This window comes from Tenrec ecaudatus, chromosome 8 (genome assembly GCF_050624435.1).
Source record: "Tenrec ecaudatus isolate mTenEca1 chromosome 8, mTenEca1.hap1, whole genome shotgun sequence".
Classification (NCBI taxonomy): Eukaryota; Metazoa; Chordata; class Mammalia; order Afrosoricida; family Tenrecidae; genus Tenrec; species Tenrec ecaudatus.
Genome location: NC_134537.1, coordinates 124,554,427 through 124,567,993, shown reverse-complemented (window position 1 = coordinate 124,567,993; position 13,567 = coordinate 124,554,427). Strand labels below are relative to the sequence as shown.

The window sequence follows — 13,567 nt, the reverse complement described above, 5'->3', positions numbered from 1 at the left end:
ATCTTGTCTCTTGGTCTACAACAAGGTCTTCTGCAGCAAACTTGGATGACTCGAGTAAAAATATTTCCATTCAAACTCAAGGATTCTTTTTAATGGTTTCTAAAGAGCTAAGTGTTCTGAGGGGGTACTTTACCATGCTAGTTTCCTAAGCAAAACGGTGAGATTTTCAGTGTCTGGATTTGGCCTCCCTGAATTCTCTTCTCTCCATCTCTCCTCTATTTTCTTTATGGAATTCCATATCACTTAGGGGCTCACTCGCATAAGAAAGCATTGCTTGAGGACTACTGGTGCATAACATTCCTGCTCAGTGCGCCACCATTCCAGCCAATACACGGAGATTGCTGGTCATATGCTCGTATTCTCATTGGCGCAGCACCCCTTTCCCCGAAGTTATGACTTTAGTCTGAGAACATTGATGGCCCAATGGTAGAATTTTCACATGGAAACCTGGGTTTGTTTCCCAGACAATGTACCTAGCAGATGGGTGGCCACAGCCCATCTGTCAGTGGAGGCTTGCGTGTTGCTGTGATGCTGACCAGGCATCAGAGGAGCTTCTGGGACATACTAGGAAGAAAGAGCTGGTGATCACGGGGAGGGGTCAGAGCCAGGCAGCTAACAAAACAGTGACTATAGTCTATGGTCTGAATCTGGCTCCCGAAAATATCAGTCTCTTGGGAAGCCGTCACACAAAGGCAGGGAATCCCTCAATTTGTCGGTAACATCAGGCCTACCATGGTGCACTGTAATCATTCTCACAAAATCCCAAATCTATCAAAACTTTTTCTCCTCCTTAAGGAAAGAGATAAATTTTTGCCCACTTAGATTTTATGGAAGCTTATGTCTTCCATCTTGTTCTAAGAGTTCTTAAATCCTTCATGATTTTGGTTGATTGGTGATCCAAGTTGAGAAAAGCCCATGCTGAGTCTTTGTAGAGGATTTAAAATTTCTACAAGCTGCTTAAGAAACAGATGGTAGAAATGTCTCTAATGTAGGGTGTCTGGGATGGAAAGTGCATACAGAGTGTGGCCACGCACTTGAAGATGACTTTGGAGATGGTCAGGGCACAGAGGAGACTTGGCTGGAGGGCTGCTTTATGCAGGGCAGTGGGGTCCCAAGACTACTGTGTATTACCTGCTCGAAGTCTGTTTGCTACAGGGACAGGCTCCTGCTCAGATAGTATTTCATTCTAGCTAACGGTTTTAAAAGAAAGATGAAAATAAAATGTAATTGGACAAATAATTTAAAATGGAGAGTTTCTTTACCTGAAAAAAAAGGAAAAAAATTTTGTTTCTTAAAGAAGTAGGAACTTTAGGTATACAACCGCCCAAGAATAATATATTTACAATTTTCATAGCCTTGGTTTTGTGAATGAAACTATTATCCAAATAGAACATTTTTCAACATCCCACTTTGGAGGCGCAGTTGCTGAGGGTGTCTTGGGACAAGCAACAAGCTCAGTCATGCGCCGAGGAAGAGGAAAAACAAGGGCAGCACCCAGTGGCTCAGCTGGACGGATGGTGCCGAGCTCTTCTGGCTCTTTAGCATGCACATCACTCGGGACCAGGATCCGTTGTTGGGCAGTGGGGTGATGCCTGCCACATTGCACATGACATTGTAGACGTCCACTGATCGGATGGGAGCAGCTCTGAACTTGGAGTTGAAATCTGAAAGGAGAGGCAAACAGACTGTTACAGTCCCTCCCGGGCAGATAGAGACCAAATCAGAAGATGAAGAAATGACAGCCAGGTTTCAGAACACTCTGGGACTCAAAGATGCATGGCTCCACCAAGTGATGGCGAGGGGAGGCCAGTGTTGGAAGGCTATGATGGTTCAAACCTTCTTGGTAGCAGCACGGCAGACAGAGGGGTGTTAAGATTACAGCCGATAAACTTCCTATGCAGCAGTTCCACTCTGTAACACATGGGGTCGTCCTGAGCAAGATCAATTTGATGGCAATGACTTTGGATTGGGGGGGATAGATCATCAACATGCACAGTCACCACCCATCTGTCCGTGGAGGCTTGTGATCTGCTATTATACTTAGTTAGCAGAACTCCCATACTAAGATGGGCTAGGCTCTCCTGCCCCAAATCAGCCATTAAAAGCCCACCGGATCACAATGGTCTGATCCACAACCAGAGGGCACAGGCTCCAGGAGCTTTGCTCTTCTCTGTGCACAGGGTCGCTACGGGTAAGTGTTGTTAAGAACAACAACGACGTCTATTATGAACCGAAATAATTTTCTTTGGCTCAAGACTTTGAAGAAAGCAAATCAACTTTCCTTGTGTTGTGGTGTGTGTGTGTGTGTGTGTGTGTGTGTGTGTCCGAAGAACTCTCGTGGAGGGGCAGGAGTTGGACTGTCTATTTTTAAAAATAATTTTATTGGGAGCTTGTACAACTCTTATCACAAGCCATAGATACATCCATTGTGTCAAGCACATCTGTACACCAGCTGCCATCATCATTCTCAAAACATTTCTACTTGGGCCCTTGATATCAGCTCATTTCCCCACTCTCTCCCTGTCCCCCTCCCTCACAAATCCTTGATAATTGATAAAGTATTATTATTTTGTCATGTCTTACACTGTCTGACATCTCCCTTCACCTACTTTTCGGTGTCCCATCCCCCAGGGAAGGGGTTATATGCAGATCCTTGTGATTGGTTCCCCCTTTCTCTCCCACCTCCTTCTACCCTCCCAGTATCGCCACTCTCATCACTGGTCCTGAGGGGTTCATCTATCCTGGATCACCTGTGTTTCCAGCTACTATCTGTACCAGTGTACATCCTCTGGTCTAGATGGATTTGTAAGGTAGAATTGGGATCATGATAGTGGTGGTAGGGGGAGCATTAAAGAACTAGAGGAAAGTTGTATGTTTCATCATTGCTACACTGCACCCTGACTGACTCGTCTCCTCCTCATGACCCTTCTGTAAGGGGATGTCCCGTTGCCTACAGATGGGCTTTGGGTCCCCACCCCGCACTCCCCCTCATTCACAATGATATGATTTTTGTTCTTTGATGCCTGATAGCTGATCTCATCGACACCTCATGGTCACACAGGCTGATGTGCTTCAGTTGGGCTGTCTTGCTGAGTTCTCCATTACCAAATTAAATGGTATGCTTATCTTCCAGAATATCTATCCGATGGTGCTGGATTATCCGGGACATTCCTTTCTAGTGAAGAGGCCCTGCAGCCTCTCAAGAATGTTTCTCAATTCTCTTGTCATGCCACGGTCACAGAGGGTTTGGTGGACTGCACAAAGCCACACAGGTTCCGTGGCTAACCCCGAAGCAGCAGCAATGATTTCCTAAGTACTTTCAGAAGAGCAATTGCATATTCCTGCTTAAGAAGGTTCCTCATAGGTCAGATCACTTAGCCCTTTGTTTCCCCATAAGTGACAGGGTATTGGAGTTAGGGACCCACACAAAGGCTCTGCGAGATCTCAGGGAGGAGAGTACTCTTCTGCCACCCAGAGTCCTGTGCCAAATGCAAGCACGATACAGGAATATTCACTGCCAACCAGTTGATTCTGACTCACAGTGATCCAAAAGGGTGGGGTAGAACTGCCCCTGTGGGTTTCTGAAGCTGCAAATCTTCACAGGAGCAGAAAGCTTCATCTTTCCCTCATGGAGCCAACTGGTGGGTTCCAATTGCCCACCCTGTGGTTAGCAGTCCAATGTGTCACCCATGACACCCCCTGAGATAGTTAAGGTTTATTGTACCGACCTGGCCGATAAACACAGGTGGGGTTAATTGAAGGGTGGAGAGATAAATGGCTCGGTGAGCCTCGCCTTTCTAGTTCTCGGGTCTCTTGCTTTGTGATGGTCACACCAGGGTGCAGCTGCCTTAGCCAGTTCCTTGCTTCAGCTTGCACGGGTGACTTCCTGCAAGATATCTCCAAGAAGAAGTCACATGGACCTACCCTGATGCAGCCCTGGGTGCTGGAGCAGCCGTGTGGAGACCCCTGCCAGCGCTGAGGTACTTATGCATTCACTGATTCGGCTTTCCTCCTGCAGTTGGCATCATTGCGTTTGTTTTGTGAGATGGAGGAGGACTTTGTGGATTGGTGTTGGACATATGGGTTAATGGGTTAATGTTGGATTTGTGGGCTTGGGCAGAACTGGATTGGGGTGTTTTATTGATGCGCACTTACCCTTTATATAAAACTCTCTCTTATACATGAGTTTTTGTGGATTTGTTTCTCTAAAGTCCCCAGACTATCACACCCCCTTAATATGAAGAGTAGCACTGGCCCCTGGAGGTGTGATCAGCAAGGTCACTGAAGGCGACATTGCATGTCGTCAGACCGACTTCAATCAATCAATTAAATCAGTGCCGCACTTTCCACAAGAGGCATTGAAGATCTTGAATGCATAACACTTGCCTGTTTGAAGAGTAAATAGTTCAGAAGAAACGGTGTCTTCGCGCACTCCTAGAACAAATCCTTCTGTGGAACAAATCTTAATCTTGGGCCGCAACTATGAAAGAAAGCTATGTGCAGGAAACTCTGCCACGGAGTCAGCAAGATTCAGGACAAACTCCCAATCATGGGTTTTTCCTCCTACTGGATAATTGCCTCTGAATTCAGTCAGAAGAGGTATCGGAGTGTAGGCTTTAAAACAAGAGCTCTACAAACAGCCGGCAGCCATTTACTAGCTGGGTAAATGAAAACCTATTTAACCGACCCGTTCTAGATTTCTGCCCATGGGAACGGAAACAGTACCGAAGTCACACTGCTAGATGCATAATATATGCTCAATAAATGGTGACCATTATGATTCATGCAGGTGGTACAAATGGTTTGCCCTCAGCAACTAACCTAGAGGCTGGGGCCTCAAATGCACCCAGCAGCTGCTGAAGAAAGACCTGGAGGTCTGCTTCCATGATGATTACAGTCAAGAGACACCTCTCCCCCCCCCCCCCCCAGAGCAGTTCTGCTTTGTAACAACATAGAGGCATGAATTGGAACGAACTCAGTGGAGATGGGTGTTTTTATGATCGTTAATAAGCAGACATAGTAAATGTCTTAGAAGGTGGATTAACAATATTCACCCATGATTCATTTGGTGAGTCACTTTTCTTTTGAGATGGAGACGATAAGGACCACCCTTGGTTCGGGATTGAAAATTTGAACAAAACAAAATACCCAACCCCAGCACCTGCCTGGGAAGACTGTGCACCCCCTGCCCCCTAGTACCTCAGCCTGTCTCAATTCCATGGTTACATTTTCCCCACAGAAAAGTCCGCTGAGATTGAGATCTCAATGGAAAAGCCGGCCCAGTGGTACCGGAAGCAATCTTCTCTTAGTCTGACTTGCCATATGCCTTTGATGTGACCATCAAACTGGCCCTCCCGCATGGTGGCCATGTCCTTATTGTGGGCATGGGTGGCAGACACTCGTCAATCCGCTGTCCCTCTCCAGCCAGTGAAACACCTCCTTCTTTAATACTTCCAGGGACTTCAAGGGTGAGAAGAAATTATCTACTGGTGCTGAACTCCTGTGCTGGCATGCAGGAAGGAGAATTGGGTTTTCGTTCACATTCCATTTAATTCATGGTTTCCTGTTCTGCAGGGTAGGAAAGGACTTGGGGCCTAGTACTCAAAATGATCCAGCTGGAACGAGACCATCTAGGAAATTCCTGAATAACAAAACTGTACAGTATACTTGATCCAATTTGGGAACACCCAGCCAAGCACCACCCGTTCAGGATGGCATTTTGAACCTGGACTGGAAATCCAAGCTATTCCCATAGGTTTAAACTGTTTGGCTGTTAAAAATGTCCCCTCCCAAAGAAAGAGGTTTGACGAGCTCCCACTGTGCCGGGCACCCTGGGCTGGTTTCCAAGTGAGGCTTGCTGGCTTGTAGGCAGCTCCCTGAATCACCCTCCTGCTGCCTTATCTTGAACGTGGAGTTCTCCAGGGCAAGATTAGGTTGTTCAAATTAGAAACTGGGATTAACCAGAGTGAGGCTCTCTCCCAGAATTATTTCCCTTTCTCTTTGCTGGCCCAGACTTACTGACTTCTCCCGCTGCATCTGGGCAGCTCCAGTGATGCCCGGTTTCCTCCCTGAGCAAGAAGCTCAGACCGTTAATCAGGAGGGATGTACCTTTATCTCAAAGTGCAACTAGACAGCTATTAAAGGCCTCCCTCTGAACTTTTCTCTGGAGTAAACAGTCAGTGTGGAAAGTTGTTCACTCTTTCATGAGAATTGGAGCCAGAATCGCGCTGGTTTTGCGGGAGGCTCTTGAGGATGTGTGTCTGCCTGGAAACATTTTTGCAATTAGCTCAGTCCGTTTTCATCAGGGTGCGTTTTCCTCTCTGCGAAATGCTGTGGGCTTGTAGTTTTGAAAGAGCCCCATGACCAATGCTTCTGTTAAGGGACAAAACCTCCCCTACAGAATTTAGCTTTGGGTTTGGGGTTAGATATGGTTCTGCCTGAGACTGGTGTACCTATTCACTCCTTCAAAGGACAACTGCTTTGCATTGGCGATCTCTCTCTCTCTCTCTCTCTCTCTCTCTCTCTCTCTCTCTCTCTCTCTCTCTCTCTCTCTCTCTCTCTCTGTCTCCTGGAGAGGGTACAGGTTGTACTGCTGTCTGATGCTTCCCCATAGAAAGGCTCTGGTCAGGGCATGTCGCTAGCAGTAGTCCTCACAGCCCCCACTCCTTTCAGTTCACTTCAGATCTCTGTTGATCTGACCCTAGATTTGACAGACAGGGGACTCCTGATAGCCAGTCCTGGTCAGCAGCTGCAGGATCACACTTTCTCTGCGCTCTCTGAGGCTAGTGTTTGGGCCTGGTCAGCGCTCTACAGATGTTTGCTGCTACTGACGCTGACCCATGTTTGGGGACTTGGGGACGGAGATCACACATCGGCAAGGATTTAGGCCAATGTGTTTCCTCAGCTCAGGTTCCTAAAGGCATCTGAGGAGGCTGCTGCAAGGGGCGCCTCTGAATCCTGGACAGCTGTTTTGTGTTAAGTCGAGCTGAGGCAGAGGATGTAGCGAAGGGCTGTGTTAAGTAGAGTGAACCAAGGCAGACGCACTGCGGTGAGTTCATGGATCTTTGGTCTTGCTACAGAGAGGAGACGTGGTCTCCAACTTGTAGTAGGAAGAGAAAATGTAGACTTTCATGAACTGAAACATTGGGATCAATATCTGGGGGGGAGGGAAAGAGCTTGGAATAGTACTATAAGAGGAAGCCTATTATATTTAATTTAAAATATCCAAACCAAATTCATTGCCATTGAGTCAATTCCGAGTCTTAGCAACACTGTAGGCTAGAACTACTTACTCCATAGGGTTTCCCAAACTGGAAATCTTCATGCAAACCGCCAGCCTCATCTTTCACCAGTGGAGTAGCTGGTGGGTTAGAACTAGCCATCCAATGCTTAATCTACTGCATCATCAGGTTACCTTCATATGAATGATGGACAGTAGTGTGAAATAGAGGAGCTCATCAACTAATGACCTGACTGCTGATTGATTGTCTTCTCTTTCTCTCCTTTCTGTCTCTCTCTCTCTTTTAGGGAAAAGGGCATTCAGCTAGTAGGATGATCTTCAGAGTGTTTGAGAAGCCTTTCCCTGTTAATTAGTTCAAACCAATGCCCAGATAGCTCTTCTTCACCTCATCACTTCAAGCCCTCACAATTAGTCTGTCAAGACAATTTGCTTTGACTCAGGCCATCCTGAGTCATTCTGACTTGTCCTCAATGTCAGTCCCAAGATCATTTTGAAGTTTGTCCCTCAAGCACATTCCAGCTTCTGGTGGGGCCTTGAAACTATTAAACCTCACAAGGTAGGTGCTTACACGAGGGAGGAGCTATGGGGGAGCCAGACTCTGAGAAGCGATCGCGCCAACTTTAAGACCAACAGCTGTCAGCAGCCTGGTGTCTGATAAGCTTTCCTGGACATCAGATAGCTGTGAAATAACATTTTGATGAATTAAGTAAAAAGTGAATCACAAACATGTGGAATACATTTTCTTCACGGCGCTCAGGCTTCAAATTTTACAAGGAGAAGTATTTGACCGCATTTGCCAAAGCTAAGCAACTTTGGACGAGAAGCCAGCAAAGACGTTGCACAGGGACGGCTGCGCTTCCTCAATTTGCTCATAAAGACGGTGCATACTGAAATCACTGCTGCCTTTAGTGGACGATTAGCCCCGACTGAGAAGCACCTTCTTGGGAAAAGCCAACTAAACATGTTTGGCCCATCCCTTGCTTACCAGGTCCAAAGGCCAAGAAAATGCCCCTCATGTCCATGAGCTCATTGTCATAGCCGTGCCATCCACGCTGCCAGCCTTCCCGCTTTCCAGTGCTGTTCATCCAAAATGGAAGCACCTCGCGATTCTGAAATCAAACAAGGCAATGGCATGACCCTGGGTTCCCTGCTTAGCTCATAACCTATGATTATTCTATCACCCAGCGCCTCGCCAAGTAGGCTGTCCAATCTCAACTGGATTGCTCCCTGTTCCAGGCAGCATGTGCTTTGGGAGGTAGCTCATTCAACAGCTGGGTAGCTCTTCTCTAGAAGGCATTTTTCTTGTTCGGTGTGGAAATGGACCTCATAATATATTTTAGAACCACTAGATTTAGGTGTTGGAGACAGAAGGCATGTTAGATTGCATTTAACACAACAAACTGATTTTACTAACAAAGCCACTGATGCCCAGAAGGGCCCTAGCACTTGCCCATCACATTCCACTCACGACTTTTCCAGGAGCCTTTGCTCCAAGTCATTCATCCAAACCTTTGAAGATGACACTCATGCTCCTTTTCTCCAGGCCATTAATTCTTCTTTCCCTTTAGCCATTCTGCATTTGGGATGGCGCCCAGAACCACCACATCCCTGTCACCTTGCTTTCCAACTGGACACACACACACACACACACACACACACACACGATGCTTACTTGTGAAACAGGGCTTAAAGAAGCTTTTGTGAATAAGGAGACTCTGGATGGCACAAACTTTCAAGGGTTCAACTACTAGCCAAAAGGTAGTTCAACTCCCCGAATCACCTTGGAAGATAGGCCTGGTGATTTGCTTCCAAAAGATCACAGCCTTGAAAATCCTATGGAGTGCAGATCTTCTCTGCACACATAGAGTCACCATGAGTCTGAATCAGCTCAAGAGCAACTAGCAACAACCAGCAACAACTAAGGAAAGTTGCAGCCAGAAGAACCAACCCAAGCCATTGAGTACGAACTAACCATTTGTTCCTGATATTGCAATCATCCTTTTGCTAAGCAGAGTCGAAGATGACAGTTTTATCAAACACAGGAAGTAGAATTGGCTAACCAAGATGAATGCGTGAAATCCACACAACTAAAATACACAAACGATTTACAGGATGGCTCCCAAGACTCATAACAAAGCGAGTTGCCACTGAGTCATTTGCAGTTGACCATGGCTCTAGGTGTCCCAGGGAAGTACTGTGTTCCATCGGGATTTCAATGGCTGGTGTTTTGAAGAAGACCTTTCTTCCAAGGGTCTTTGAGTGAACTCAAACCTTCAAACTTGTGATCAGCAGTGGATTAACTGCCCCAGTTGCAATTTATAATCATACCATGACTATAATGTTGTTAGGTGCTATTGAGTTGGTTCCAACCCTCAGAGACTCTCTGTCCAATGGAATGAAACACTCTCAGGTCCTGTACCCTCCTGCCAACCTTGTGCCACCATCCAGTTGTTCTTATGTGTGAGTCTGTCGGCCCAGTCATGGTGTCAGTCCATCTTGTTGAGGGCCTTCCTCCTTTTCACTGTCTCTCTACTCTACCAAGGATGATGTCCTTCTTCAGGGACTGATCTCTCCTGAAAACATGTCCAACGTATGTGAGACAAAGTCCTGCCATCCTTGCCTCTAAGCAATGTTCTGGCTGTACATCTTTCAAGACAGATCTGTTTGTTCTGGTTAGCAGTCCGTGGGACTTTCACTATTGTTTGCTAGCAACATCATTCAAATGTATTCATTGTTCTTTGGTCTTCCTTATTCATGACTACACTAGTACCCTGCATTTCGAGTCATCACCGTGTCATGTTTTTAGTGTCTCATACCATTCACCAAGAGCCTACACTGACACTCACCAATGACCACATTGCTGTGTAGACAATATTATTTTCTCCACATGATGGCTGAAGGCACTAAGGTGCAAAATGGCTAAGTGACACACTCGTGGAGACACACAGCTAGTGAGAGGCAGAGTTGGGAACCAGAATTGTCTGACTTTTACTTCCCCACATCCAGCTGTTGCGGTAGTGTTCTTGCTGTCTCTGGACTGCAGGGTGTCTCTCTGTCCTTCACCTCTTCGCGTACCGAGTGGTGGCCAAAGTATCAGGTACAGAAAACAGATTTTAGAATTGGAGTATTAGTGACTTAAATTCCACCTTTAGTTTGGAGATGATAGCTCCTGGCCAGCACGGGCTCTGAGGGCTGACGTGGCTGAGTTCTAAGTGCCTGATGCACAATAGGTGCTCAATAAATGGCCACACGTGGGTCCAGATGTCACTGGCTGGGGTGAGGTGTGGTGCCTGTGTGCCACACGCGGACCTGGCTGTGGGAGTTGAATGCTCCCTTGCTTACTGAGATGTCACCGCGTGTGGTACACACATCCACGCTCACCCAGAAAATGCTCCCTGATGGTCCCGCCTTCCAAATCCTGCTATTTCATCGACTCCCAGCTTTCAGAATTCCCATCATCCCTTGTCTCTCCTCCTCCAGCTGGAGTTAATATTTTTTCCAAGGGGTTGCTTTATCACCATGTTGCATTTCTAACATCTCCTGATTTTCTTCAGTTTATTTTGTTTTTTGGCTCTTTATCTGTCTGTGGTGATACACACAACACATCCCAATTTAGCTTCTTCAGTTAGTTCAATGTGTTGTTTCTCTCTCGCGCTGTCTATTAATGACATGGCTGATTATGAAGCCCATCATCTATATATACCCCATGACAAAGGGGAGATGAAGACAGATGACCTGATGAACAACCCATGGTCTGTATGCCACAGGTCCGAACCTACAGTCACGACCACCTCAGCCCACAAGGTAACAGAGCGATCTGTCTGGTCATAGGCAAATCTACTAGTTGTTAGTAAAATGATACACTGACCCAGCAAAACCACCATTCTCACAGATTCAAATCATTTTGTTGTAAGCAGGAAGGTCCTGTGAGAAAGGTAATCAGATGACAGAGGATTGACTGGATTACTTCAGGTTCACTGCTTTCACCTCAACATGGTGCAAGGAGGGTTTGCTTTCATCTCTTTTCTCAGTGGGCGGGCTGTCTTCTCACATATTGTGAGGGGTATTAGCCACTCACAGTCGGGGGTCCAGTTTATGAAGAAGCTGGAGTCCAGCCCACTCTCCCTCCAGAGCTGAGATCCCAACTTGGGCAGCCTACTACAGGATCCTGACCCCATCAGACCCAGAGACAGCCACTTTGTGCCTCCAAGTGACATGACGTCTGAGTAGGAACCCTGGTCCTCCAGATTAGGCCAAAAGAAAGACAGGAAGGTGCGGTGGGAGACAGGATTGGCAGTGGGTTGTGGAGGGTTGCTCCCAGGTTTGGGTCCCTAAGAAAGCCAGGCCCGTGATAGCAAGGACAGCCAGTCCCTAGGGGCCCTTCTGCAGCACATGATGGAAGGATGCCACCATCGCGGCCCAGTCTGCGAGGGGGCTGTGCAGCATTCATAAACCGGCAAGGACGGACTCAGCATTGCGAAACCAGCGGAAGTGGAGATGTCGTCGGAGGAATCGCGGGTGAGGGTGGATTGTAGACAGTGGTGGTAGAGTCTATTTTTTAAAACTCACCAGGCAGACATTGAGCTCAGACTCTGCCGGGTTTTCCCCATAGCCGCAAATGAATGGCTAGTCTGTCGTGGGGGGTTAGAGGGTGGGGGGCAGGAGAGCTGAGACCACAGTGAGTGCCCTAAACTTGAACTAGTAAGTTAGGCTCAGATACTGGATAGACTTTAGGCTTGAGAGGAAGCAAAGATCCTGTGGGCACCGGTGGGGACAATCACTGGCAGTTGGCTGGGGCTGGGTGGGAGTTTCAGGAAGGAGTGCAGGGACGAATCAAGCAGCGTGAAAAGGGTAGTCTGCCTCGTCCACCCATGAGACCTGGGCAACCCTGTCTGTGGAAGAACTGACACTGGAAAGATACAGAGAGCCTCGTGTGACCTCGTGTGGGAGAAGATGGCCAGGAAAGGCAAACACCACAGGAAGGACTGAGCAGGAACAGGGAAGAAACTGGGCTGGCGTCCTGGTTGCAGGGGCCTCTTCAGGGGGGCTTCCTGCGGTGGGGTCATGGAAATAGGATAAGCTACTGTCCCAGTTTGCTCAGGCATGAGAGAGTTTCAGGAGACACAGGACTTTCCGTTTTAAAACAGGGACAGCTCCAAGCATGCCTGGACTGATTGCACAGCCAGCCTATAGTCAATGATCCCTTGGAAGTTCAAATAAAGCACTCATCCGTGATAGCTCAGCACCTGTCAGTGCCTTCCAGAGCCCCTCCCCACACATCCACCGTGGAGAGCCCCTTCCTTGATGCTAACCTATAGCATTAACCGTCCTTGTACGAGAAGGAGTTAGGGGTAGAAACAATAGGGGAAATGGTTCAGAGTTCGATGTTTATTGACTTGGGTGTCTGTATTAAGGAAAACACTCTGACACCATCTGGCCATGCTGCCTCTCATGGGCTTGCTTTAATTTGGGGAGTCAGGGGAATAATTATGAGGTAAGAGTTATAATGGATAGACTTCACCTTTATTTATTTATTTATTTTCGCATTGAAAAAGCAAATGTAACATTCATTGTTTACCCTCAAATCTACCCACCAGTGACTGTGGGTTGGGCAATCCTTCCCTGGGCCTATCTCTTCGAATTCACGCATGTGGGATTTTCTTATGGTGCTGAGCTGAGAGGACAAGGTAACACAATTAGAAGTGATTGGGGACACTGGAGATGAGGGTGCAGGGAAGGACAGAAGGACAGGAGGCAGCAAGATATGAGCTGAACAGCACTGGTTATTTTCTATGTTTACCCACGGGCAGGTACTGGCTTTGACGAACTCACAGGGCACTTACTCATTTCTGACTGTTGCATTTTTGGAATACATTAGCACATACACTCTCTCCCAGGCCTTCTGAGTTCCCCTCCATGCAGATCAGCAGATGGTTGCTAAGCCACAGAGGAAAATACTCCAGAGGAGGAGGCTTGGTGGCTGCTGGGGCAATGACTAGCTTCCAGCTCTTTCCCAGCACCCTGAAGTGGATTCTCATGGGACAAGGGAGGACCTTGAAATAAGTCCTTTGAGTCCTCTCTCTCAGCCCCAAAGAACTGCTGGAGGTCTTGTCTGGGCTCTCCTGCTCTACCTGTGCGATGTCTGCTCTGGGCTTCATCCTGTAACACCCCCCATTGTCCCCCTGCCTTGTCACGCCACCAAAGGGAAATCTGTCTGCACTGATGAGTCCAATCTTCTCCACAGAAGCATTCCAAAGCCTGCCCTTCTGGGTTTGGGTTCAGTGTGTGTTCCATGTGAGCCTGTAACTTTAAGTTTGTGTTTTGGTC

At 47.4% G+C, this 13,567-nt stretch overlaps 1 protein-coding gene across 1 annotated transcript in view; it reads right to left on the bottom strand.

Annotated features, from left to right (window-relative positions):
- Positions 1-1,319: 1,319 nt before the first annotated feature.
- The window catches only part of ENPP6 (ectonucleotide pyrophosphatase/phosphodiesterase 6), a 136,154-nt gene continuing 123,906 nt past the window's right edge, over positions 1,320-13,567 (bottom strand). Inside the window, exons 7-8 of the mRNA XM_075555777.1 lie at positions 8,226-8,349; positions 1,320-1,664 (exon numbers count right to left, since the gene is read on the bottom strand). Of these exons, the coding sequence (XP_075411892.1) occupies positions 1,459-1,664; positions 8,226-8,349 (330 nt within the window). The 3' untranslated portion in view covers positions 1,320-1,458. The remainder of the gene's footprint in view (positions 1,665-8,225; positions 8,350-13,567) is intronic.